General features: G+C 42.6%; 1 protein-coding gene across 1 annotated transcript; it reads left to right on the plus strand.

The window, feature by feature from the left end:
* The first annotated feature begins 2,352 nt into the window (after window positions 1-2,352).
* LOC123158790 (uncharacterized) lies at window positions 2,353-25,280 on the plus strand. Its single transcript, XM_044576634.1, has 5 exons — window positions 2,353-2,702; window positions 19,880-20,179; window positions 20,764-20,949; window positions 21,368-21,413; window positions 24,601-25,280. The coding sequence occupies exons 1-5, from the start codon at window positions 2,353-2,355 to the stop codon at window positions 24,610-24,612; spliced, it is 894 nt and encodes a 297-aa protein (XP_044432569.1). The 3' UTR covers window positions 24,613-25,280.

Below are 25,280 nucleotides of genomic sequence, written 5' to 3' on the forward strand. Positions count from 1 at the left end.
GCAAACGAAGAACAAGCAAGAAACTAATATTGCAATCTAGATATTGCGAATATAAGAGGAAAGCTTTATTAATGAAGGTGGGGTTCTGTGACATCTTGGTCTGGTCGTTGAACACAAACGAAGTACGCGAAGTTGCAACTATGGCGAACTTTTGATCTAAACAAAACCCAAAGTCTAAACGATGCCCTAGGGGCTGTATATATGGAGGAAGAGGGGGGATTTCGTGGCCCTTGGAGGAGGGGTCCGAAACTCACCCTAACTCTTGTTTCCCCACACATACGGACTCTAAAAACAGCCTATATTGAAGTATTTCGAAATTACATGGGCCTGGCCCAAAAATAAGGTGACGCATCACCTAGAATAGCCTCTGGATGAAAATTATGAAGTGGGATCTTGTATATTTCGTCCAAGGCTTCATGCACTCATTATAGTGGCTTCAAAGTCCTGAAATCATCACTTGAAACTTTGTTCTTGTCTCCCTTGCGCATGCCATCAACTCTATGCTTGTTCTTGCTCAAATGTTCATCCTTCTCCAAGCTAGGCCCTTCATTTGTAAGCAAAACAAATGTATCCAATTTAGGCAGCATCATATTCTCATGAACATTAGAATCATTACCAAAAAACGAAAGTACCTGGTAATTTAATTGGCGTGCGCGAGCTCTAGTAATCGGTCAAGTATGTATAGTAGCAGGGGTTGTGGGTGTAACAATGATATTGATGTCCTCATCATCCTCCCTTTCTTGAAATGAAGTCGTCCTCGACGAAAGCTTATCTTCCTCACCCAAATAAGGCTTCAAATCTGCAATGTTAAAAATGGGACTAATCCAAAATCTGCAGGCAGCTCAAGTTTATATGCATTATCATTTATTTTCTCTAACACCTTAAAAGGATCATCAGCATGTGGCATTAGCTTTGATTTGCGCAAATTAGGAAACCTATCCTTACGCAAATGTAACCAAACAAGATCTCCAGGTGCAAAGACAACATGTTTTCTACCCTTATCTCCAGCAAGTTTATATTTAGCATTCATACGCTCAATGTTTTCCTTAGTTAACTCATGCATTTTTAAGATCAATTCAGCACGTTGTTTAGCATCAAAATTAACCTTCTCCGAAGATGGAAGAGGCAACAAATCAATGGGTGCACGAGGTAGGAAACCATACACAATTTCAAATGGGCACATCTTAGTAGTAGAATGCAACGAACGATTATAAGCAAATTCAATATGAGGCAAGCATTCTTCCCACATTTTCTTATTATTCTTCAAAACAGCCCTAAGCATAGTAGACAATGTTCTATTGACTACTTCAGTTTGACCATCAGTTTGGGGTGACAAGTAGTACTAAAAAAGCAGTTTAGTCCCCAACTTAGCCCATAAACATCTCCAAAAGTGGCTAAGAAATTTAGTATCACGATCTGAAACAATAGTATTTGGCACACCATGCAAGCGAATAATTTCACGAAAGAACAAATCAGCAACATTAACAGCATCATCGCTTTTATAACATGGTATAATGTGTGCCATTTTCGAGAACCTATCCACGACAACAAATATGCTATCCCTCCCCTTCTTTGTTCGAGGTAAACCTAAAACAAAGTCCATAGATATATCCTGTAACGCCCGGGGAATCAAGCTACAGTAATCCCACGCTAATCATGCCACGTCACTTTGGTTACTGTTGCTAACCTCGCAATGATTCGAAAACGTTTCAAAATTTAAATTCAAAATAAGTCAAACAATTAAAGTTTTCATAAGTGGAAACAAAAATGCTCGGGCGGTGCCGAATATTACAAAAATAATTATAGTAAAGGAAACACAAATTTATAAAATTCTTAAGTACTGTAAAATTAAATAAAACAGAAAAGGAGAATAAACAAAAGAAATAAAAACAGAAAACAAGCAAATAAAAAAAAGGCAACCCCCCGCGCTGAGCCCTTTGGCCCAGCTGGCCATCCACGCGGGCCCCCAGCCGCCCGAATGGGCCGGCCCACCCCGCGCCCCCCCTCTCCCCTTATCCACTCCCCGGTACCCCCCACCCCCACCGACACTCCCCCCCACCCCCGAAATATCTCCTCCTCCTCCCTCCCCCGATCCAGAACGAGATCGAGAGGAGGCCACCGTCGCCGACCGCCCCCGCCGGCCTCGCCCTCGCCTCGCCGGAGCGCTGCCCCGCCGGCCTGCCTTCGCCTCCTCGCCGGCCTGCACCCCGACACCGCGTCGCCGTCGTCCTCAACTGCTCCCCGCGCCCCGCTGCCAGTCCCCCTACGGCCACAGTGAGCACCGCCGCGCCTCGTCCTCCTCTCCTTCCCTTGCCCCGCCGCGCGGCCCGCGCCGCAGCCTCGCGCTCGGCCATGCCCGTGTCGCCCAAGCTTCGGCCGTTGGCCGCGGTCCGCCCCCACACGCGCTCCCGCACCGCCGGCCGCCCGTCACTGCCGTCGCGCCCTTCTCCCCTCGAGCACGTGCGCCCGCTGCCGACGCTACCTGCTGCTGCTCCCGTCGCCGTCGCGTGCAGGCCCATGGCCTCGACCGCGCCCCCCTCGCTGCTTCTTCCCCCCCACGCCCGACCTCCCGGCCGCGCGCCCGCGCGCCCCCCCTGGCCGCCCGCCTACAGCTTTTCGCCGGCGGACGCCCGCTGGCTCGGGTGCCCCGGCCCGGCCTCGCCCTACCCCGGCCGGCGCCCTGCCCGCCGGCGCCCCTCTGGGTGCCGCGGCGCACACTAACGGGCGCCCGCTCCCGCGCCCGTAACCCGCACCAGCATCGCCCCCTCTGGGCCACTGCCAAACGGGGCCCGCGCCCCCCCCACACAGAACGTTTACAAAAAAAAGAGGGAAATGAAATGAAAAATAAAAAATAAAAAATAATAATAATAATAATGATAACAATAATAAAAATAATAAATTAATTAATAAAAATTAATGAATAAATAAATAAAGAAAATAAAAATAAAAATAATCTTAATTAATTAACTAAATTAATTAAGTTAATTAATCCTGTTTAAATTAATCTAATTAGGTAATTAATTTAATTAAACAGTAATTATTTAGCTAAACCCTAATTAACCTAAACAGAGAATGACAGGTGGGTCCCACTGGACCCACATGTCAGTTTGACTTAGTCAACCCCTGTTGACTGCTGATGTCAGCATGACATCATGCTGATGTCATAAATCCAAATTTCGAATTAAATTAAATAATTAATTAAATTCCAGAAATTAATAAAATCTTTAGAAAATCATATCTTTTAATCCGTAACTCGGATTAAAATATTTTCAACATGAAAGTTGCTCAGAACGACGAGACGAATCCGAATACGCAGTCCGTTTGTCCACCACACCTCCCTAACCTATCGAACTAGCAACTTTCCCCCTCCGGTCCGTCTGTCCGAAAACGCGAAACATCGGGAATACTTCCCGGATGTTCCCCCCCTTCGCCGGTACCACCTACTGTCGCATTAGGACACACCTAGCACCGCTCATTGTCATGTCACACATCGTCATGCTTATGTTTGCATTGTATTTACTGTTTCTTCCCCCCTCTTCTCTCCGGTAGACTACGAGACCGACACTGCTGCTGCCCAGTTCGACTACGGAGTCGACGACCCCTCCTACTTGCCAGAGCAACCAGGCAAGCCCCCCCTTGATGACCAGATATCGCCTATTCTTCTCTATACTGCTTGCATTAGAGTAGTGTAGCATGTTACTGCTTTCCGATATCCTATCCTGATGCATAGCCTATCCTTGCTACTACTGTTGTTACCTTTACCCGCAATCCTACATGCTTAGTATAGGATGCTAGTTTTCCATCAGTGGCCCTACATTCTCGTCCGTCTGCTGTGCTATACTATCGGGTCGCGATCACCTGGGCGGTGATCACGGGTATATACTTATATACTATATACATGACACATGTGATGACTAAAGTCGGGTCGGCTCGTAGGAGTACCCGCAAGTGGATCTTTGTGGCGGAGCGACAGGGCAGGTTGAGACCGCCTAGGTGAGAGGTGGGCCTGGCCCTGGTCGGCGTTCGCGGATACTTAACACGCTTAACGAGATCTTGGTATTTGATCTGAGTCTGGCCATTTGGTCTATACGCACTAGCCATCTACGCGGGAGTAGTTATGGGTATCCCGGCGTCGTGGTATCAGCCGAAGCCTTCGTGACGTCAGCGACTGAGTGGCGCGCGCCGGATTGGACTGGAACGCCACTAGGCTAGGTCTGCTTCCGGCCGCGTACGCAACATGCAGGTGTGCATAGGGTGATGGGCCCAGACCCCTGCGCGCATAGGGTTAGACCGGCGTGCTGACCTCTCTGTTGTGCTTAGGTGGGGCTGCGACGCGTTGATCTTACGAGGCCGGGCATGACCCAGAAAAGTGTGTCCGGCCAAATGGGATCGAGCGTGGGTTATGTGGTGCACCCCTGCAGGGAAGTTTATCTATTCGAATAGCCGTGTCCCTCGGTAAAAGGACGACCCGGAGTTGTACCTTGACCTTATGACAACTAGAACTGGATACTGAATAAAATACACCCTTCCAAGTGCCAGATACAACCCGGTGATCGCTCTCTAACAGGGCGACGAGGAGGGGATCGCCGGGTAGGATTATGCTATGCGATGCTACTTGGAGGACTTCAATCTACTCTCTTCTACATGCTGCAAGATGGAGATGACCAGAAGCGTAGTCCTCGACAGGACTAGCTATCCCCCTTTTATTCTGGCAATCTGCAGTTCAGTCCACTGATATGCCCCTTTACACATATACCCATGCATATGTAGTATAGCTCCTTGCTTGCGAGTACTTTGGATGAGTACTCACGGTTGCTTCTCTCCCTCTTTTCCCCCTTTTCCTTTCTATCTGGTTGTCGCAACCAGATGTTGGAGTCCAGGAGCCAGACGCCACCGTCGACGAAGACACCTACGACACTGGAGGTGCCTACTACTACGTGCAGCCCGCTGACGACGATCAGGAGTAGTTAGGAGGTTCCCAGGCAGGAGGCCTGCGCCTCGTTCGATCTATATCCCAGTTTGTGCTAGCCTTCTTAAGGCAAACTTGTTTAACTTATGTCTGTAGTCAGATATTGTTGCTTCCGCTGACTCGTCTGTGATCGAGCACTTGTATTCGAGCCCTCGAGGCCCCTGGCTTGTATTATGATGCTTGTATGACTTATTTATGTTTTAGAGTTGTGTTGTGATATCTTCCCGTGAGTCCCTGATCTTGGTCGTACACATTTGCGTGCATGATTAGTGTACGGTCAAATCGGGGGCGTCACATATCCTCCCAAGGAACACTAGGTACAGGCAAAGGCATATATAAACCATGAGGATTGAGTCGTGACTTGGCTTTTTGACATGTAGTGCAGCGAGCAACAAAACGCTCAACATCCCGTCTCATCTTTGGCCAAAAGAAATGTGTAGCAAGTATATCCTCCGTCTTCTTCACACCAAAGTGTCCCATTAGTCCTCCTCCATGCGCCTCCTGCAACAACAAAAGACGAACGGAGCTAGCTGGAATGCATAGCTTGTTAGCACGAAACACAAATCCATCGTTAACGACAAACTTGTTCCATGTTCTACCTTCTTTACAATTCTGCATTACATCTTTAAATTCAGTATCATGCACATATTGATCTTTGATGGTCTCCAAACCAAATATTTTAAAGTCAGATTGTGAAAGCATAGTATAACGACGAGACAATGCATCAGCAATAACATTTTCTTTACCCTTCTTGTGTTTAATGACATAAGGGAAAGTCTTAATGAATTCAACCCATTTAGCATGTCTACGGTTCAGTTTTGCTTGACTTTTAATGTGTTTCAAAGATTCATGATCAGAATGTATAACAAATTCTTTGGGCCATAAATAATGTTGCCATGTTTCTAAGGTCCGAACAAGAGCATATAATTCTTTATCATAAGTAGAATAGTTCAGACTAGGCCCACTCAATTTTTCAGAAAAGTATGCAACAGGTTTGCCATCTTGTAATAACACACCTCCTAATCCAATTCCACTAGCATCACATTCAACCTCAAAAGTCTTATTAAAATCAGGAAGTAGGAGTAAAGGAGCATGTGTCAACTTATCTTTCAATATCGTGAAGGCTTCTTCCTGTGCGGTACCCCAAACAAAAGGCACATCCTTCTTTGTAAGCTCATTGAGAGGTGCAGCAATGGTGCTAAAATCTCTCACAAAACGCCTATAGAAACCAGCGAGTCCAAGAAAACTCCTCACTTGTGTGACCGTTTTGGGCTGCGGCCAACTCTCAATAGCTTCAATCTTGGCTTTATCAACTTCAATTCCCTGTGGAGTAACAACATAGCCAAGAAAAGATACTCGGTCAGTGCAAAAGGTGCACTTCCCAAGGTTACCAAACAAACGTGCATCACGTAGAGCAATAAAAACAGCACGTAAATGTTCCAAATATTCTTCCAAAGATCTGCTATAAATCAGTATATCGTGAAAATAGACTACCACAAATCGTCCAATGAAAGCACGCAAAACTTCGTTCATTAGTCTCATGAAAGTACTAGGTGCATTAGTTAACCCAAAAGGCATGACTAACCACTCATATAAACCAAACTTAGTTTTAAATGTTGTTTTCCATTCATCTCCCAATTTCTTACGAATTTGATGATATCCACTACGCAAATCAACTTTGGAGAATATTGTAGAGCCACTCAATTCATCAAGCATATCATCTAGCCTAGGAATAGGATGACGATAACGAATAGTAATATTATTAATGCCTCTACAATCAACACACATACGCGACGTACCATCCTTTTTAGGCACTAGTATAATAGGAACAACACAAGGACTAAGAGATTCGCGTATATAACCTTTGTCGAGCAGCTCCTATACTTGACGCATAATCTCCTTCGTCTCCTCTAGATTGGTACGGTATGGTGCACGGTTGGGTAGTGATGCACCGGGAATTAAGTCAATTTGATGCTCAATCCCTTGAATAGGTGGTAATCCCGGTGGCACGTCTTGTGGGAAGACGTCAGCGAACTCCTGCAAAATGTTAGTGACAGCAGGGGCAAAGAGGAAGGCACATCCTCGAATGAAAATAATGTCTCTTTGCACACAAAAGCATAGCAAACAGATTTGCTAAAATCTAGCTCATCAATATCAGATTTGGTGGCAAGTAAACATGCACTTTTCAATTTAATTTTAGAAGCAACACCAGATGGTTTATTATTAGGCTTTATTTGTTGCTCAAATTCTTTTGCCACAATCTGATTTTCACTCTTATTTTTCTCCTATTTTGCTTTATTAGCTCTATTAATATCATCTTTCAAAATGGAATCAAGTCATAGGAAGCAAAGTAATATTTTTATCCTTATGAACAAGAGTATACTGATTGTTTCTACCATGGTGTACAGAATTTTTATCAAATTGCCATGGTCTACCAAGTAATAAGGAACATGCTTGCACAGGTACCACATCACAATCAACATAATCAACATATGTAGAGATACTAAAATGCACACGAACAGTACGCGTTACCTTAACCTTGCCGCTGTTGTTGAACCATTGGATGTAGCAAGGATGTGGATGTGGTCTTGTGGTGAGAGATAGCTTCTCCACCATTTCCATGCTAGCCAAGTTGTTGCAGCTCCCTCCATCTATGATGACGCGAATAGAACGTTCCTTCACAACTCCCTTTGTATGGAATAAATTATGCCTCTGATTTTGCTCAGCTTGTGTAACCTGCACACTCAAAACACGTTGAGAAACTAAACATTCATACCTGTCAGCATCTTCAGCAGCCATGTATTGCGTCTCATGATCAGAATCATCTCCACCGTGTTCTTCATGTGTAATAAGAGCCAAAGTCTCCTCATCATAGTCACTAGCGGACTCATACCCACCATCCTTAGTAGCAATCATCACACACTGAGATTTGCATTCTCTCGCAAAATGTCCTCTTCCCTTACAACAACGATAAATAATATCACTTGTGTGCCCTGTTGACGCCATGGAAGAAGAAGAGCTCTGCGCTGACCCGGCAGGTGTGCTCTTAGCAGAGAGTGGTGGTTGTGCCTGCTTTCTTGTATCACGGTTGGAGGTGGCACCTGATGGAGGTGATGGTGCAGTGGAAGTAGAGGATGCACGTGGTGTCCATGATGAAGGTCGACCTGCAGAAAAGTTAGTTCGCGCCAATGCTTGTCGATCATGCACTTCACGTTCAGCTTTACAAGCAAGATGGAATAAACGAGTGATATTATTATACTCCTTATACTCTAGAATGGTATGAATCTCTCTATTTAATCCACCCATAAAACATGCAAGCATAGCTTCATTCTCCTCAACAATACCACATCTAATCATGCCAGTTTGTAATTCCTGATAATATTCTTCTACATAATTTTTTCCTTGTCTTAAATGCTGCAATTTTTGAATTAATTCACGTTGATAATATGGTGGAACCCAACGAGTACGCATAGCAGTTTTCAAAGCAGCCCAAGTAGCTGGAACAGGATATAATCTACAATGTTCAGACCACCAAACACATGCAAAGCTAGTGAAAGCACAAACAGCAGCAGGAACACGTCTCTCCTCAGGATATTGTAAACATGTAAATTGTTGTTCAGTTTCTAACTCCCAAGTAAGATATATATCAGGAACATATCTACCCTCAAATGGTGGAATATGCAATTTTAGTTTAGGGAGATGGTCATGATCTCGTACCTGAGGGGGAGCCCTAACATTGCCATTATTTGCATGTGGACGACCTGGTGGTTGTGGTGCTGGTGGTTGCACGTAGTTCTGATTTTGATCAACCTCATCCTCGTAATCTCCCGCATAATCATCCTCCGCATCAGCAGCAGGAGCCACAGAAGTATCAACAGCAGCACCAATAGTTTGGCCAGGCTGAAGAAGGACACGGCTCGCTCGGCAGAGGGCTGTTTCGCGACGTGGAGGTAGTTGTTGTTGTTGCAGAGGTGCGGCAGGTGCAACCGGTGGTGGAAGACGCGCAAGCAGTTCATTAAATCTATTATCGAGCTTTGTTTCGAATGTCTTCTCAAGTCCAGTGATCTTCTCCATGGCCTCTTCAAAATTGTTCAACACATCTTGCACCTGTTCAGTCATCATTTGCTGAAACTTATCATGAAGCTCCTTATTCGTTAAGTTCTCCCAGTCAATCTCGTCACCTTGTGATCCTGGCATGGTTAGCTGCAATAGAAACACACAAGAATATGATCCTACAGACTACTAACAAGTGGTGGTGGTGGGTGTCACAAATCCGTCAAGCAAATCTCAAATTCTACCAGTTCTTACCCAGCAGCAGGCGGTGATCGGCAACCGTTGTAGTCAAAACTCTCAAAGCTTAGATAGAGCGATTACCAGGGAGAGTCAAACGCACGACGTAGATGTATGTGGAGCTGGGAAGGCTTATAATATGGTAGCAAAAGGGTCAGCAATAATCAATTCAGAGATGCAGAGTTAAATAAACACTCAACGACGGTACTGTGCTGGTCCTAGGCTAGACCGTGCTAGAGACGCGAGCCTAGAACACTAACAAAATCACGGCGCTGCACGTAAACAAGGGAAAAGCACACTCTGGAATTATTTTTTCGCTCTGTTTTTTTTTGCGCTCTTTTTTTTTGCGAAAAATCACTATAATGGCGAGTGTCTCAAAACTCTTCCTAGGTCAAACTGACAGGATGGGCACGAAATTTTTTTGACTTTTTTTCGGAAATCAGGGCAGCGACAACGAAAAAGTGCGACAAAAAATCACTATGATGGCACGTGGCTCAAAAGACTCAGAAAAGCCTAAAAATAGGATAGGGAAAAAATATTTTCGGTCGCCGAAATTTTGGCCTAAAAACTGCCTGGGGGTCTCCAGACTCATTTTTTCCGAGACCTACTCAGGCAAGGAAACACGAAACGGAAAAAAAGATGGATCTCGAAAATAAACCTGATATGAAAAGAACTCGGATTGGTGGTGGATATATGGTGGTAGGATATGGTAGCGGTGGTGGTATATGGATACGGATTCAGAGCGGTGGCGGATAAGCGGTGGTGGTAGCTGGCAGGGGCGATGATGATGGTGCGGCGGCGGCGTGACAACTTATGACCAGAACTCGAAACTCTAAAAGACTAGACTCTAAGACCAGCAACTTGACACGACGATGCAACCGCAAATTCAACAAAGCAAAAACCCTAAAAAGATTATGCAAAGGCTCAGATTGGTTCTGATATGATGAACTAACCCTAATTTTTTTGTGGCTTTTTCGTGGACTGTAGGTATGAAGAACAGACTCGGTCTAAACTACGAAAAACTGTAAAATCTCACCGAGCAACCTGAAAATCTGATACCACTTGATAGAGGCAAAGGTGTCCCGATGTTTCGATGAGATGGTGGCTATCATTTTCTGAGGGAGTCGACCTTGACAATCCGACTACGAACGTGCGAGGCGTCGCGCCTTAGCAATCGCTAAACCAACTTCCGAGGGTTATTGACCACGCCGGAGCACGATCAACCTGACCACGAGGGCCTGTTTCCTGCGAGCAAACGAAGAACAAGCAAGAAACTAATATTGCAATCTAGATATTGCGAATATAAGAGGAAAGCTTTATTAATGAAGGTGGGGTTCTGTGACATCTTGGTCTGGTCGTTGAACACAAACGAAGTACGCGAAGTTGCAACTATGGCGAACTTTTGATCTAAACAAAACCCAAAGTCTAAACGATGCCCTAGGGGCTGTATATATGGAGGAAGAGGGGGGATTTCGTGGCCCTTGGAGGAGGGGTCCGAAACTCACCCTAACTCTTGTTTCCCCACACATACGGACTCTAAAAACAGCCTATATTGAAGTATTTCGAAATTACATGGGCCTGGCCCAAAAATAAGGTGACGCATCACCTAGAATAGCCTCTGGATGAAAATTATGAAGTGGCATCTTGTATATTTCGTCCAAGGCTTCATGCACTCATTATAGTGGCTTCAAAGTCCTGAAATCATCACTTGAAACTCTGTTCTTGTCTCCCTTGCGCATGCCATCAACTCCATGATTGTTCTTGCTCAAATGTTCATCCTTCTCCAAGCTAGGCCCTTCATTTGTAAGCAAAACAAATGTATCCAATTTAGGCAGCATCATATTCTCATGAACATTAGAATCATTACCAAGAAACGGAAGTACCTGGTAATTTAATTGGCGTGCGCGAGCTCTAGTAATCGGTCCAGTATGTATAGTAGCAGGGGTTGTGGGTCTAACAATGGTATTGATGTCCTCATCAATATGCACATGGTGTCATATTTGCTATCCAAAGCTCTGAGAATCTTCTTAATGATGATTTTTTCCCATCATTGCTTCGCTTCCTAAGCCGACAATCTAATTTGTAATGATTTCTAGCCTAGAGTACATCTCGGCAATGCCTTCACCATCCTTCATCCTGAACTTGTATAGCCGACCTTGTAGGACATCAACCTTGGACTCCTTCACAGACTCGGCACCTTCATGCATTTCCAAATTCATTTGCACTTTCAAGACGACTAATCTTGTTGAATTCTTCTGGGCACAAAGCACTGAAGAGGATGTCAAATGTTTGAGAATTATGTTGGATCATGTGGTTGCTTCAGGATCCGGAACTTTTCCACCTTGGAAGAATTCACCTTGCAAACCAATGTGAACATTAGCCCAAACGGTGGGATTATGAGCAAGAATATGCATTCTCATCTGATGTTTCCAACTAGAAAAATTTTAACCATCAAAGTAAGGACCTCTACAATGATAACTTCCCTCGCTAGAAGCCATATTCTCCGAGGTGGTTAAGACAAAGCAAAGAGTCAACTTACCAAGGATTCACCAATGGAGAACCTTGCTAAGGAGACCAAATCTCTGATTCCACTTGTATGATCGAGAAGTATGTTCAGAGGGGAGGGGTGAATAGATTACTAAGCCAAAAGATGCACTCCTTTTCTAAATTTTAATTTCCATGCCACTTTTAGCCTTTTATAGCAATCTATCAAGCACATGCAAGTGAAGGTAAAACAAGTAGAGTTGGAGATACGCAAACATGAGTTGGCTTAGTGAAGATATTTCCCATGGTTCAGATAGTGAGATATCTTACATCCACGTTGATGGGGTCTTTGACTCATGAAGGTTCTAAGTGTTGGAATTATGCCCTAGAGGCAACAATATTTATATAATTATATTTCCATATTCATAATTAAAGAGTTTATATTCTATGTTATAACTGTTATGATCCTGGAACATGCGATTCAGTGGAAAACTCGTATGCACATGTGGAATGATAAACGGTTATATGTAAGATTCCTAGTCTTGTCTCTAGGACTAGATCAAGTGTTGTTGGTGATCATGTTTTCCGGATCTTAGGATATCATTTAAGTGTGAAACGATAGTCCTAAAACAACATTGAGATTATGACGTTGGAAGAACGATCATATTGAATCGACCCAAATTTGTCTGTTACGGATTGAGTAATATCGTCTATAATCAATTGTAATAACACTGAGTGTTTAACATGTGATTTTTCTCCTTAGACCATGAGAGCATCCTAGTCACTTTCGTACCATATGGTGAGCTTTGGGATTGCTCAAACGTCACCTGTAGCACGGTGATCATAACGACAACTTACGGGTTCATCGAAAAGTTTGACAAAGGGACTAGATAGCTCGAGAGTGGGATTTGCTCCTCCGAGGATGGAGAGATATTCTTAGGGCCCCCTCGGTGTGACGGCATCCATCATCATCTGTCTAGACACAGGTGACTACGTCACGGGGATGCTGGAACACGATAACGAGGAAAAAATGAACAAAACCGGTAACAAGGATTTCGGTATAGTGAGCATGTGTTTACTCAGGAGGATATCGATGCATCTCGAGTTTTCTAAAGTATCGCAAAGCAAACGGAACATCAAATGATAACCAAAGGTTCACTCGAATATAATTCGTGTGCTCATAGTGATCGATATGGGCATCCACGGTTCCGTTATCGATCATTGAACGAAGGGGTTTCGTTAATGTCTATGAGTTACCGAACCTACGTGGTCACAAGCTTCAGGCAATCACGATCTGTTTAGTATTAGTAGGATGGGAGTGATGAGAATATATTTGTAAAATTGTTTCATTCATATATGGAATAGTTCCGAGAGGGCTCGGAAGCGTTTCGGGGTCACCGGAAGGGTTTCGGTGAATATTGGGTAATACCGATAATAATATATAGGTGGAAAATGTTTCAGGGATGTTAAATTATATATAAAATGGTCTGAAAATATTTAGAATAATTTTATATTTAATTTAATATCAACAAGCCTTAAAAGGCTAAGAGGTGAAAGGCAACTTGGGCCACAAGGGCCCAAGTGGGGGAGGCGCCCCCTTTGCCATGGAAGGAGGCCTAATTGGAGAGTGGGGAGGACTCTTCCTCCCCTCCCTTGGCCGGCACCCCAAGGAGGGACTTTCCCTCCTTGGTGGATACCCTCTCCCTCCCCTCCAACCTATATATACTAGAGGTTTTGCATCGTTTCAACACACAAGTTTTGGATCCTGATAACCCACAAGTATAGGGGATCACAACAGTTTTCGAGGGTAGAGTATTCAACCCAAATTTATAGATTCGACACAAGGGGAGCCAAAGAATATTTGTAAGTATTAACATTTGAGTTGTCAATTCAACCACACCTGGAGATTAATTATCTGCAGCAAAGTGATCAGTAGCAAAGTAGTATGATAGTTTTGATAATAGCAGCAGCAACAGTAGTAACGGTAACAGTGATAGCAGTAATTTTGTGACAAGTGCAACAGTAACGATAGCAGTGGTAACTTAGCAGGAACAATATTAAAGCGTAGGCATTGGACCGGCGATTTGTTGGATGATATTCATCATGTGACAGTCTTAACTTAGGGCGATACGGCACTAGCTCCAGTTAATATATAATGTAGGCATGTATTCCGTAAATAGTCATACGTGCTTATGGAATGAACTTGGATGACATCTTTTGTCCTACCCTCCCGTGACAGTGGGGTCCTATTGGAAACTAACGGATATTAAGGCCTCCTTTTAATAGAGAACCGGAATAAAGCATTAACACACGGTGAATACATGAACTCCTCAAACTACGGTCATCACCGGGAGTGGTCCCGACTATTGTCACTCCAGGGTTGCCAGATCATAACACGTAGTAGGTGACTATAACTTGCAAGATAGGATCTAGAACATGGATATAATGGTGATAACATAAACGGTTCAGATCTGAAATCATGGCACCCGGGCCCAAAGTGACAAGCATTAAGCATGGCAAAGTCATAGCAACATCAATCTCAGAACATAGTGGATACTAGGGATCAAGCCTTAACAAAACTAACTAGATTACATGATGAATCACATCCAACTCCTCACTGACCAGCGAGCCTACGAAGGAATTACTCACTCCCGGTGGGGAGCATCATGGAATTGGCGATGGAGAAGGGTTGGTGATGACGAAGATCGAAGATCCCGCTCTCCGGAGCCCCAAACGGACTCCAGATCTGGCCTCCCAATGAAGAGCAGGAGGTGACGGTGGCTCCATCTCGTGGAACACGATAATTCTTTCTCCCTGATTTTTTCTGGAAATATGTGATTTTATAGCGTCGGTTTCAGGGTCTGCGGGGCCACCAGGTGGGGACAACCCACCTGGGCGCGCTTGGAGGGGGGCGCGCCCTGGTGGGCTGTGCCCACCCAGGTGCCCCCCTCCGGTGGTTCTTGGCTCCAGAAATTCTCTTTTATTATATAAAAAATCCTCGCAAAGTTTCGTTCCATTCCGAGAACTTTTATTTCTGCACAAAAACAACACCATGGTAGTTCTGCTGAAAACAGCGTCAGTCCGGGGTTAGTTTCATTCAAATCATGCAAATTAGAGTCCAAAATAAAAGGAAAAACATTAGGAAAAGTAGATACGTTGGAGACGTATCAGAGCCTCCTCTAGTTCTTCTAGTTCTAGTTCTAGTTGGTCCTAGTTGACTAATTAGAGCTAGACTAATACTCTAATCCTCATAATTAGAAGCCATGTGTGGTTCTAATCTCCTCTCTCTAAACTTTCGGTGACAATTAGCTCTGGACGACGAAGCGTTGTCGTATCGTGAAGGCTGCACACTTGCAACCAAGTAGAGAGGTCTTGCTTTCGGTCTTCCATTCGAGGGACTGTTCGTGGGCGGTTTGCGGGATCGTTCATCGACAGTTCGAGAGACTCCAAGTACAACCTACACCAACATGTTCTTCTTCCACTGCAACTCGGTGACGGTAACGATCATGATCCCAACCTGTTAGGCATCTTCATATTGACCTTGGGTGTGCGTAGGCGCTATTTTTTTTGTTTTCTACTGCATTTTCCAACAATATGATCACAAGGATCTTTGCTACGAGATTACACAAAGGAATGGTTCATGAAGGACACTCACCCATGAAGGGTCCTTGATGGAGTAACCAATCTATTCCACCATGGCGTACACCCACGAAGGACTAGCCTCAGGAAGGTAGATCTTCACAAAGTAGGCGATCTCCAAGTCCTTACAAACTTTTTGGGTTGTTCATATATTTGAAGATTTCCAAGAACCTAGCAGATCTAGGAAGACACACACCCTCGAAAAGTAATAAGATACAAGTTGTTTGGTGATGAATCCCTTGCTCTTGTGCTTCAAAAGATAATCTCGTCAACACTCAGACTCTCTTAATATTTGACTATTGGATTGGAGAAGGTAGGAGTGGAAAGCAAGAGAGGATTAGATCTCAAAGGATTGGCATGGATGGTTGTGGTAGAAAGCCCTTTGAAATCAACACAAGGAGGTGGATTTATCTCTCAGAACATGTGATGGGAGTGGATTTTGCTTCAAGTGAGCTGTTTGGATAGGTGAAGGTATAAATAGGAGGGACGAAAATCTAACCTTTACCAAATTTATTACATAGCTCGAAAGCTCCAAAGTGACCAGCTTGGATGTTCCAACATGAACATAGGTAGCAACTTTCAGATGCTTCATATGGTCCGACCATAAAGCATTTGGAAGCTCTGAGGTGTACACTTGGGCAGTAGCACACTTTCTGTTGTTGCTTTAGAAATTCCAACATATTTGCTTCGGAAATTTCTGTAGGTTTGCTTTGAAGATTCTGACATGGCAACATTAGGTTTACGAGTAGATTTGGTGATTCCAAGTGGAGTACTTGGAGGCTCTAAATGGGGTAGGTTTATGCAACGGCTAAATCTAGTTAATGTTTCGGTGATTCCGACCGGAAGAACTCGGAAGATATATTGGAATCATTAAAGGAACTTGAGGGTCCTTGAAGTTTGATCGGATGGAGCAAGAAGCTCATCACTACAACCTCATCCCCTTTTGATAGAATTGGCATGCCTATGGGTTCAATCTTAGATCACTAAAATGAAAAAGAGGAATCCTCTGGCTTGGCCAATAGTTGTCTTGATGCATTTTGTAGGGGTCACATTCTATTCCTTTGTTTCACCCACAAGGAACATTTCTTGAAATAAAGCTTGTAGGTGGCATTAGTTCCTTGAGATATGCTGATATCAATTACCAAAATCCACCAAGCGGATTAAATGCACTTAATTTGACAATGTTTTTAAGATTATTTGGAGTAACCTATTAATAAAGTGCCAACCCATGTCTGTCATTGTTTACGTTTTCAAGGCAAATAGATATGTTACAAAATTCAGAAAAAACACGAGAGAAGTTTGGAGTCCTAGCGGCCAAATGGGCCAAGCCAACCACCCATGTGGGCCTTAGGGTCCCTAGGCACCCATGTAGGCTCCCTGGACATGACAACACCTAGGAAGTGTCTGATGGCTTATATATACCTAAAGAACAGCTTGAGATTTTTGCTGGATTTTTGTATGTTGCCACCACTACCTGTTATGAGGTGATCTTTGTTTTAACCCTTATCTTGCCCAGAAGCGGGTGCTCGTGCCCGGCGTCGAGCCAACCAATGGCAACACCCAGTAGTTTCCTCCGACGTGGACTTGTATGTCCGCTGACGGCAGCTAAAAAGGGCGTGAATAAAAAACTTACCTTCGATCTAGGAAGACTCTCCAGCTAACGAATCTTTCGATCTAGGAGGGGGAATTCCACATTAGATGTTCAAGGCGTCCAATAGCAGCCCAAACTCACACGCGAGCGAGGAGATCGATCTGTGTGGACTGGCCCATTTAGCTACCATAGTGTGGTTTTCCCTGTGCTGTTTTTTTCGTTTTCTTTATCTTTTTTAGGTATTCTTTTTTTTTTCCTATTTCTGTTACTCTTTTTTTAGTAATTCACATTTTTTAAATCAAAATTTGTTGAGACTTTAAAAAATTACTGGAGTTTGAATTTTTTCATCTTTTTCAAAAACTACTTGCGTTTTAAGAAAAATGTTGGGAATTTTAAAAGATTCACTTTTCTATTTTTTTAAATCTTCAAAATCATTAAGAATTTTAAGAGTCATTTGAAATTTTCAAAAACTGTTTGGATTTTTTAAAAGTTGCATTTTCCAAATTCTTTGTGTTTTTAAAAAATATTTGGAATTATTCGAAAATTGTTCAGTTTTTCTAAAAAATGTATGGAATTCTCAAATTTCTGGAAAAATTTGAAGAAAAATTGAAAATTTCGAAAAAATAATAAAATTTAGAAATTGTTCACAAGTTTTTTGAGAATCGAAAATGTGAAAAATTGTTCTCGCTTTATAAAATTCAAAAATTAAAAATTTTCACGTTTTCAAAAGATGTTCACTTTGTTTCAAAATTTGTTCACATTTTTTTGAACTTGAGCTACAGTAAAGTCACATGCTGTAGGGCCCGATGCTACAGTAGGATCTGCATACTAAAGTGAGCCCATGGCGCTACAGTACCGCCAATGGGCCGGCCAGTTGAACTGCCCATGTGTGAGTTGCCCCCTTATTGAAAGGCCAGTGTAGTCCTGGCCATGTCCGGCCCGGCCCTGTCGGCCCACCCAGGCCCAACACTAAAATCCAGGGCCTAGGCCCGATGGGCTTGCCCGTGGGCCGGGCTTGGGCTTGAGTTTTGAGCCCACCAGCAGGGCCTAGATGGGCTTGGGCTTGGCATATTGGCATTTTAAGGAAGAGGCCCGGCCCATGGCCCTAAGCCCTAAGGGCTTTTCGGGGCTTTTTACCAGATGGGTCGGGCTTGGGCTTGAAAAGTAGGCCTGATGGTAGGGCATGGGAGGGCCTGGGCCTCAGTTTTCTGCCGTGGGCTTTTTAAGGCCCGACCCAGGCCCGGCCCTGCCCGGCCCGTGGCCAGGTATAGGCCAGTGATACGCGCCGGACCGTCGGCCAAATTTTCGGCCGGTCAAACTGCACACGCACGATTTAAATAGCTACAACCGTACGATGGTCTTCCTTCCCTCAGTTGTTTCGTCAAGAAAACAAACAAAAAGTCATGGCAGCCATCATCAAGTACAACCCGTGATCCTCCGTGGACATCAGCCAGCTCGCCGTGCGTCCTCGCCTGCCTGCCTCGTCGCTGGTGGTCGTCATCGCATCCCCGTCCTCACCGGTTCCAGCAGGATGTCGCCTCCCCTCGTAGCAAAACGATGCCGTCGTAGCAAAATGCCCGACGTCTTTGTCGTTGCAGCACCTAGCCGCCGCCGTCGTATCACGCCCGTCGCCGCGCCACCGTGCCTCCGGCCGCAACACTCTGTGTTGCCGCTCGCACTGAGTTGAAGCTTTTTCTCATGCTGGTTGAAGTTTTTTTTCAGGCCGGTTGAAGCTTTTTTCTACCCGCCGACGCTTGCTGCACGGGGTTGAACGAACGACGGCTGCCAATGAACACCATTTAAGTGGATGTAGCAGAAATTCACGCCGGTTGTAGCAAAAAACAGTGACAGCTGCAGCAAAAGCGTTGTCGTCGCCGTCCCAGGTCACAACTCCGTCATTAATGAATGTAGCAAATCCCTCGTTGGTTGTAGCAAAAGCAGACCACAGTTGCAGCAAATAACCATCGCCGTCGTTGTGCGTCGTAGCTCCACCGTTAGTGGATGTAGCAAAAAATGTCGCTGGTTCCAGCATCCCGCGACGCGGTCGCAACATGCAGCACTAGCCGCCCTTGAGCTCGCAGCTCCATGATGGTCTGGGCATGGCCATGGTTGCCACAGTCACATCACTGACAAAAACGGATGCAGCTTCGCGGGACTGTGGTTGCAGCTTCTTCTCCCATCTCCGTTGGAGCTTCAGCCAGCAGTGGTGAACTGGATCTTGAAGACGACCTGAGGAAGAAGACAAAGAGGAAGGCTGAGAAAAATAAACAAGCGGTCGTGATGGGCCAAAGCCCAAAGGCAGATGGTGGGCCAAGGAGGAAAAATAACAACGTGAAACATGTACTGGGAGACGTGTGTGCGCTGGATCCCCTACGTGATCGAGTGGCGTGCATGCGACCAGCCGAAGCTTCAGCCGGTGCGCCGTTGCCAAACGTTTGCCTTATTGAGAACGAGCGTTCAATAGGAGCTAGTTCAAAGGAAATGGCAAAATTACTACGTATCATCATGGCAAACGTTGTCTGCATGGCTAGTCCAAGAAAAAACAATGGTATTGGCAAAAGAGCTAAATTGCCATGGCAAATTTAGGAAAATTAAGTTTTTATAAAATAAAAAATATCAAGGAAAATTAACCATGTAGGCAATGGCACATGAGGAGAAAAAAAACTACTTGAATCATGGCAACCTATACCAGAAGTGCTGCAAAATTCAATTTAGCTACTTTTCAGTCAGCTGATTTTCCATTTTTGGGTCAGTCGATTTTTCACCCGTTGATTTTGTTCTGTGATTCGTTCTGTACCATGAGTTGTTTCGGTTGTGTAAAAATTGACTGAACCTTGAAGTGGATCAGTCGTATCGTTATTGGGCCGATGCCTCGACCCCGATATCCTATTTCTTCGCCCGTTTAGCTGCAGCCCAGCCCGTAGAGAAAAGTCGCTCTCTCTGTCGTCTCTTCTTCTGCTTCACTCCTCTTCTCCTCTCTTATCCACTCTCTTCGCTGCTCTTTGCCCCCATTGCCCCCCACCTCTGACCGTGGAGGCTTTGTGCTTCATTGCCCCCCCAATTCATTTCTTTTTTCTGTATGATTCATTTGCTATTTTAAGTCATTCATTTGTTGTTTCTGTTGATATCTATTTTGCAGGGATTTCGAGGTGTCACTGGTTAGGGTTTTCTCTGCTTGCTGTGAGGTCTGCTAGGGGAGGCTTTAGGTATGTGTTCTTCCATTTCTTTTTTGCTTTTGATTTCTCCCTATGATTTATAGATCTTGGTTAGGTATACAAGAAGCTTTGAGAGCAGTCGTTGAAATCACTAGCCTGAAGACTGAACCAACATTGATTTTGTTTAAGGAATACCATTGCAGTCCCTTCTCTTAATCAAGTGTGTTCTGATGCATGGTTCAGTTCTCTTTTGTCAATTTCTATCTGACTTAAGGCGTTTAACTTTTGAATTGACATATTCTACAACTCTGTAACCGATTGTCTGAAGCTAGCATTGACTGCAACTAGGATACTAACATGTACAATTGTCAGCCTCGTCAATGTTAAACTGTATGCACTTGACAGATTTCAACCAAATGGTTGTACAACTAGATTCATAGTTAAGCCTGAATTTAGGTGGGTTTTGTTTGACTCTGAAAGTGCCATTTGGTCACTTGGTGTGGTATCTCAACTCTTCTATTTGAGAATAAATAACACTATTCATCTCAAAATGATATAAACTTGGTGTGGCGTATTTTTTTTGTTAGTTGTGTTGGTGTGCAATTTTCATGTCATTTGATTAGTTTTATGTTTAGTTTTCCCAAGGGTTTATGTCCCAAGGTCTTGAAGATATCAACAGTGACAAGAGCCCAGCTTCGAGTTCCTTTTGTTCCATCGGACATCGTGGTGTTCTGTGTAGTCCCCACTACACTCCTGGTGGTGATGCTAGTGGATCTGGTGGTGATGCTGGTGCTGCTGCGACTTCCTGCTCTGTTTGAAGCGTATGGTTCAAGCTCGGTCTTAAGACATATTGGGTCTGCTTTTGGAACTGTATGCCTTATAGGCAGCTAGTACGATGTCGTCTTTAGATTTTGTATTAGTTTGTCCCATGTTGTCAAGTTGAACTGTCACCTCTTAGTTACCTAGGTTGAATTTGCTTTTGCAATCTAGTTGTGTAATGTTTGCGACCACTACTGAATCTCATTGAAATTAGTGGCAAAACTTTGGTCTGTCGTTTTATTATTTGGCTATTATAAAAAAAATTGTAGGCTATGTAGTGGTCATCTTCTTTGTTTTTAATTTGAAAAGTTGGGGTACTCTGTCCCTATCTTTGTCAATTTGAACATGTAATATTTCCTTGTGTTTATTTCAAACTTCTACAACTGTGATTTTGAGCTTGCTGATATTGTTTTGTTGCAGGTCACAGTGCCTTCTTCCAATCTTTGAAGATAAGTTGGAATTCAAGGTAGAAAATATTTTGTGGAATGCCACTTCCTATAGGTATTTTGGTCGTTTATAGTTTCTTAAAATTCATATTTTTTGCAATGCTCATTACTGATTGTCTTCATAGTTACTTCCCATAGTAATGTTAACGTTCCTTCTTTGTTTTCTCCCATGTCTCTTTTCTGACATCTGTGCAACATGTAATGTTATGATAGTGCCACAACCTGAGCAAGTGATTTTCCCTTGGCGACAACTTTCTCCACTAATCCTTTCTGCTAGTTATCCATTTGTACAACTCTTTGGACGTGCAAATGCAATATTCAGACTTCTTAGTTTTATAATTTTGTTTTTCAAAATTATTATATTCCAACCATAACAATGGTTTTTCATGTTGATAGCAACTTTAGCATGCAAATCTAATTCCTTACATTATAGTCATTGTTGATGCTTACCTTGTGTTTTTGTTGGTTGTATCATGAGAATGCACTTGCTGATATTCCTGTTGTGTAATTTTTGGCACCTACATAAGCAATTTCAGATTATTAGTTATTTTTTGGGTAACTTAAACTAGAGTTTTGAAACTTCTGCCTCTGCATCCATTTTTATTCAGTGTTCCTCACCTTGTTGACAGTATGGTCTGCTCCACCATGAAGTTGTTGTTGCTCATAATGAAGTTGCGCAACTTCTGTAGGTTGCATATGCAATTATCTTTTTAATATCTTGATATGACATGAAAGCATAGTACTAATTGATGCAATGGTAGCATAATGACTTCCATGGTGTCGCAGCAGCGCTGTTCCTTCTGATTTTGAATCTCTGTATCCTGCAAATGCAATTTCGATATAATTAGTGTCATCATGTGGAAGTTAATCGTAATGCTAATGGCTGGCAGCCATGACAACCAAAACAGTGGCTATTGCAATTGTCTGCTGACGCAACAGTGGTGTCTGTCAGCAAGATTTTATACCCTATTCATCTCCTTGTTGATAATATGTTTTGCTACTGCATGTTGGTGTTGTTGCTGATACTTATTCTGTGCAACTTCTTTATCGTGCATCAGCAATTAAGATAACCAGATTCATTAGCAATATATTTTTCCGTAGTTAACAGCTGGATACTGTAATAGGAATGGTTGCTACGGCAACAAAATTTGTGTCTACACTTATGTTTATGATTTCGATTTTTATCTTCAGGAAGGGTAATAGGCTTCCCAAAATTCATTCATCTATAGAAAAACTTCATTATATTCTTTCTTTTGCATTTGGAAGGGTAATAGGCTTCCCAAAATTCATTCAACTATAGAAAAACTTCATTCTATTCTATCTTTTGCATTGGGAAGGGTAACATGCTTCCCAAAATTAATTCCTCTATAAAAAACTTAATTCTATTATGTCATTTGCTTTTGCATTTTATCTTTATCTATTGATTTTAGTTTATGTTTTGTTTATGCTTAGTTTCTTCAGACTATGTAGTAGGTTCCGACTTTGATGAAGTACCTGAAGTTTTCTATGTTGTCCTTGATGAGGAATGCTTCAGGAGGATGATGAGTTGTATTAATCATTTCTTTTATAGTTTGACTTATTTTGTAGATATCAATCTATGTGTATGTGTTTACTTAGCCACTGCATTTTTTCATGGCTAATATGAAACCTGTGTATTTTAGGTGTTGTTCCCCATCCTATGTCTTGATTGTCTTTGTAATTAGTTATATAGATGGAACTATAATTTGTCTTTCCATGATCTAAATCCAGTTGACATTGATCAATTATGCAAGTATAATTATAATCGTGAATACAGTGAGGTACTCTGTATTACATATAGCTTGAATTCTTTTGTACATATCAATGTATCTGCTTCCAATAAAACCTAAATCAGCATATCAACAAGGCTAATATGAATCTTGCTGTTGTAAAATGTGTGCAAGTTTAGTATGATTAACATGCAATTTTTATTTGTAGTCTTTGAATTTATGAATTAGGCTTTTGCTGTAATTATAGTTGTACTCATAGTCATGCTCATGCATTTTATTACTTGCAGTAATGAGAATGCAATAATTAGGTTTAGGTAGATTTTTGCAAGTACATCGATCCTTTCTCTTTTGAAGTTGTTTTCTATATTTCTTGGGGTTTTTTTTTGCGTTGACTTGTTCTTGTTATGGCTATCTCTCTGAATATGCAAATTTAATTCTAACATAGACAACTTCTTTAGGGAGCTGTACTGCCGAAACTTTTAGTTTGACAACTTCTTTAGCCCTAGATGTGATAGTTATATTTCTGTAAGTATGTATGCATGCTTGTATTTATAGTTCTTGCGTGTTGCTGTTGAAGAACAAGTGAAAGTTTAGTTCTCTGAATATGCAAATTCAAAATTCTGCCATGAGGGTGTTGTTCTGATTTTACTTGTAGTTAAATAATTTCTAGCACAAGCAGGTCAAGATGTTGTAGTATGCATGCTCATAGTATAGTTCTTCTATATTGCTACTCAACAACAACTGCAAGCTTAGTTTTCTGAATATGTAAATTTAGTTAGTTCATGGATATTTTAGATTCTGGCTTCAGGGAGGTGTTCAGCCTTAACTGTAGTTTAACAATTTTTCTAGTATAACTAGGTGATTTTTATACATATCTATGCATGCTCACACTACACTTCTTTGTATGTTGCTTTTGATCAACAACTGCAAGTTTCCCCGTAAAAAAAACAACAACTGCAAGTTTAGTTTTCTGATTGTGCAAATTCAGTATGTGCATGCAATTTTTAGATTATGCCTGCAGGTAGGTGTTCTGCCTTGACTATAGTTAAACATTTTGTAGTACAAATAGGTGAAAATGGTCAAAATGCTGTGGTTATCTTTTTGTACATATGTATGCGTGCTAGTACTATACTTTATTGTATGTTACTTTTGGTCAAAAACTGCAAATTTAGTTATCTGAATATGCAAATTCAGTATATGCATGGAAATTTTAGATTCTGATTTCAGGATGGTGTTCTGCTTTAACTGTAGTTAAACAATTTGTAGTACAACTAGGTGAAGATCTTGTGGTTATCTTTTTGTACATATGTATGCATGCTAGCACTATACTTCTTTGTATGTTGCTTTTGGTCAACAACTGCAAGTTTAGTTCTCTGAATATGCAAATTCAATTCCTTCTTGGAATTTTTAAATTCTGCCTTTAGGGAGGTGTTCTGTTTTTAAATTCTGAATATGTCAGGTCGTCACATAAGATGCAGCAGCAAAATCAAAACACAGAAGGCAGAAGATGGCAAGAGAATTTTCAAGATATCAAAATCAAAATCAAAACACCAAATTGTCAGGTTGTCACATATTGTCAGGCCCTTTTTTTTGGTCTGGACAGAAGGCAAAAGAGGGCAAGAGAATTTTTTCAGCCAGTTTGGTTGTTGGGCTGATTGACTGACCCTAACTTTGGGTCAGTCAGTTTTCTTCTGTCCTCTTTTCTTTTCCTTTGTTGTAGTAATCAACTGACCACATTCTACAATCAGTCGATTGACCTGTAGCCGCTCCTTGCAAATTACCCTATATCATAAGAAAAAAAAACTATGTTAAAAAATGGTTGATTTGCATTATAAATCATGCTGACTGGGTACTTGAAACTATATATGAATGTAGCCGAATACACGTTCAAATTTGATTTTGTTTACAATACTTCACTAAATGTTCAAGCTTGTGGGACAATGTCCTGGTCTCAATCAAATGACTCACCTGTCCTAAAATATGGGCATAGTGATAGCAAATCATGGTTGAACTGAATTTTCAAAAAAAAAAAAAATCATGGTTGAACTGAATGTAGCATGGCTTGCTGGCTACATAGAGCACCCCCCCGCGTCCCTTGTATACTTTAAGCGCTATATTGATGGAATAAAACTCCCTAGT

Source organism: Triticum aestivum, chromosome 1D (genome assembly GCF_018294505.1).
Source record: "Triticum aestivum cultivar Chinese Spring chromosome 1D, IWGSC CS RefSeq v2.1, whole genome shotgun sequence".
Lineage (NCBI taxonomy): Eukaryota > Viridiplantae > Streptophyta > Magnoliopsida > Poales > Poaceae > Triticum > Triticum aestivum.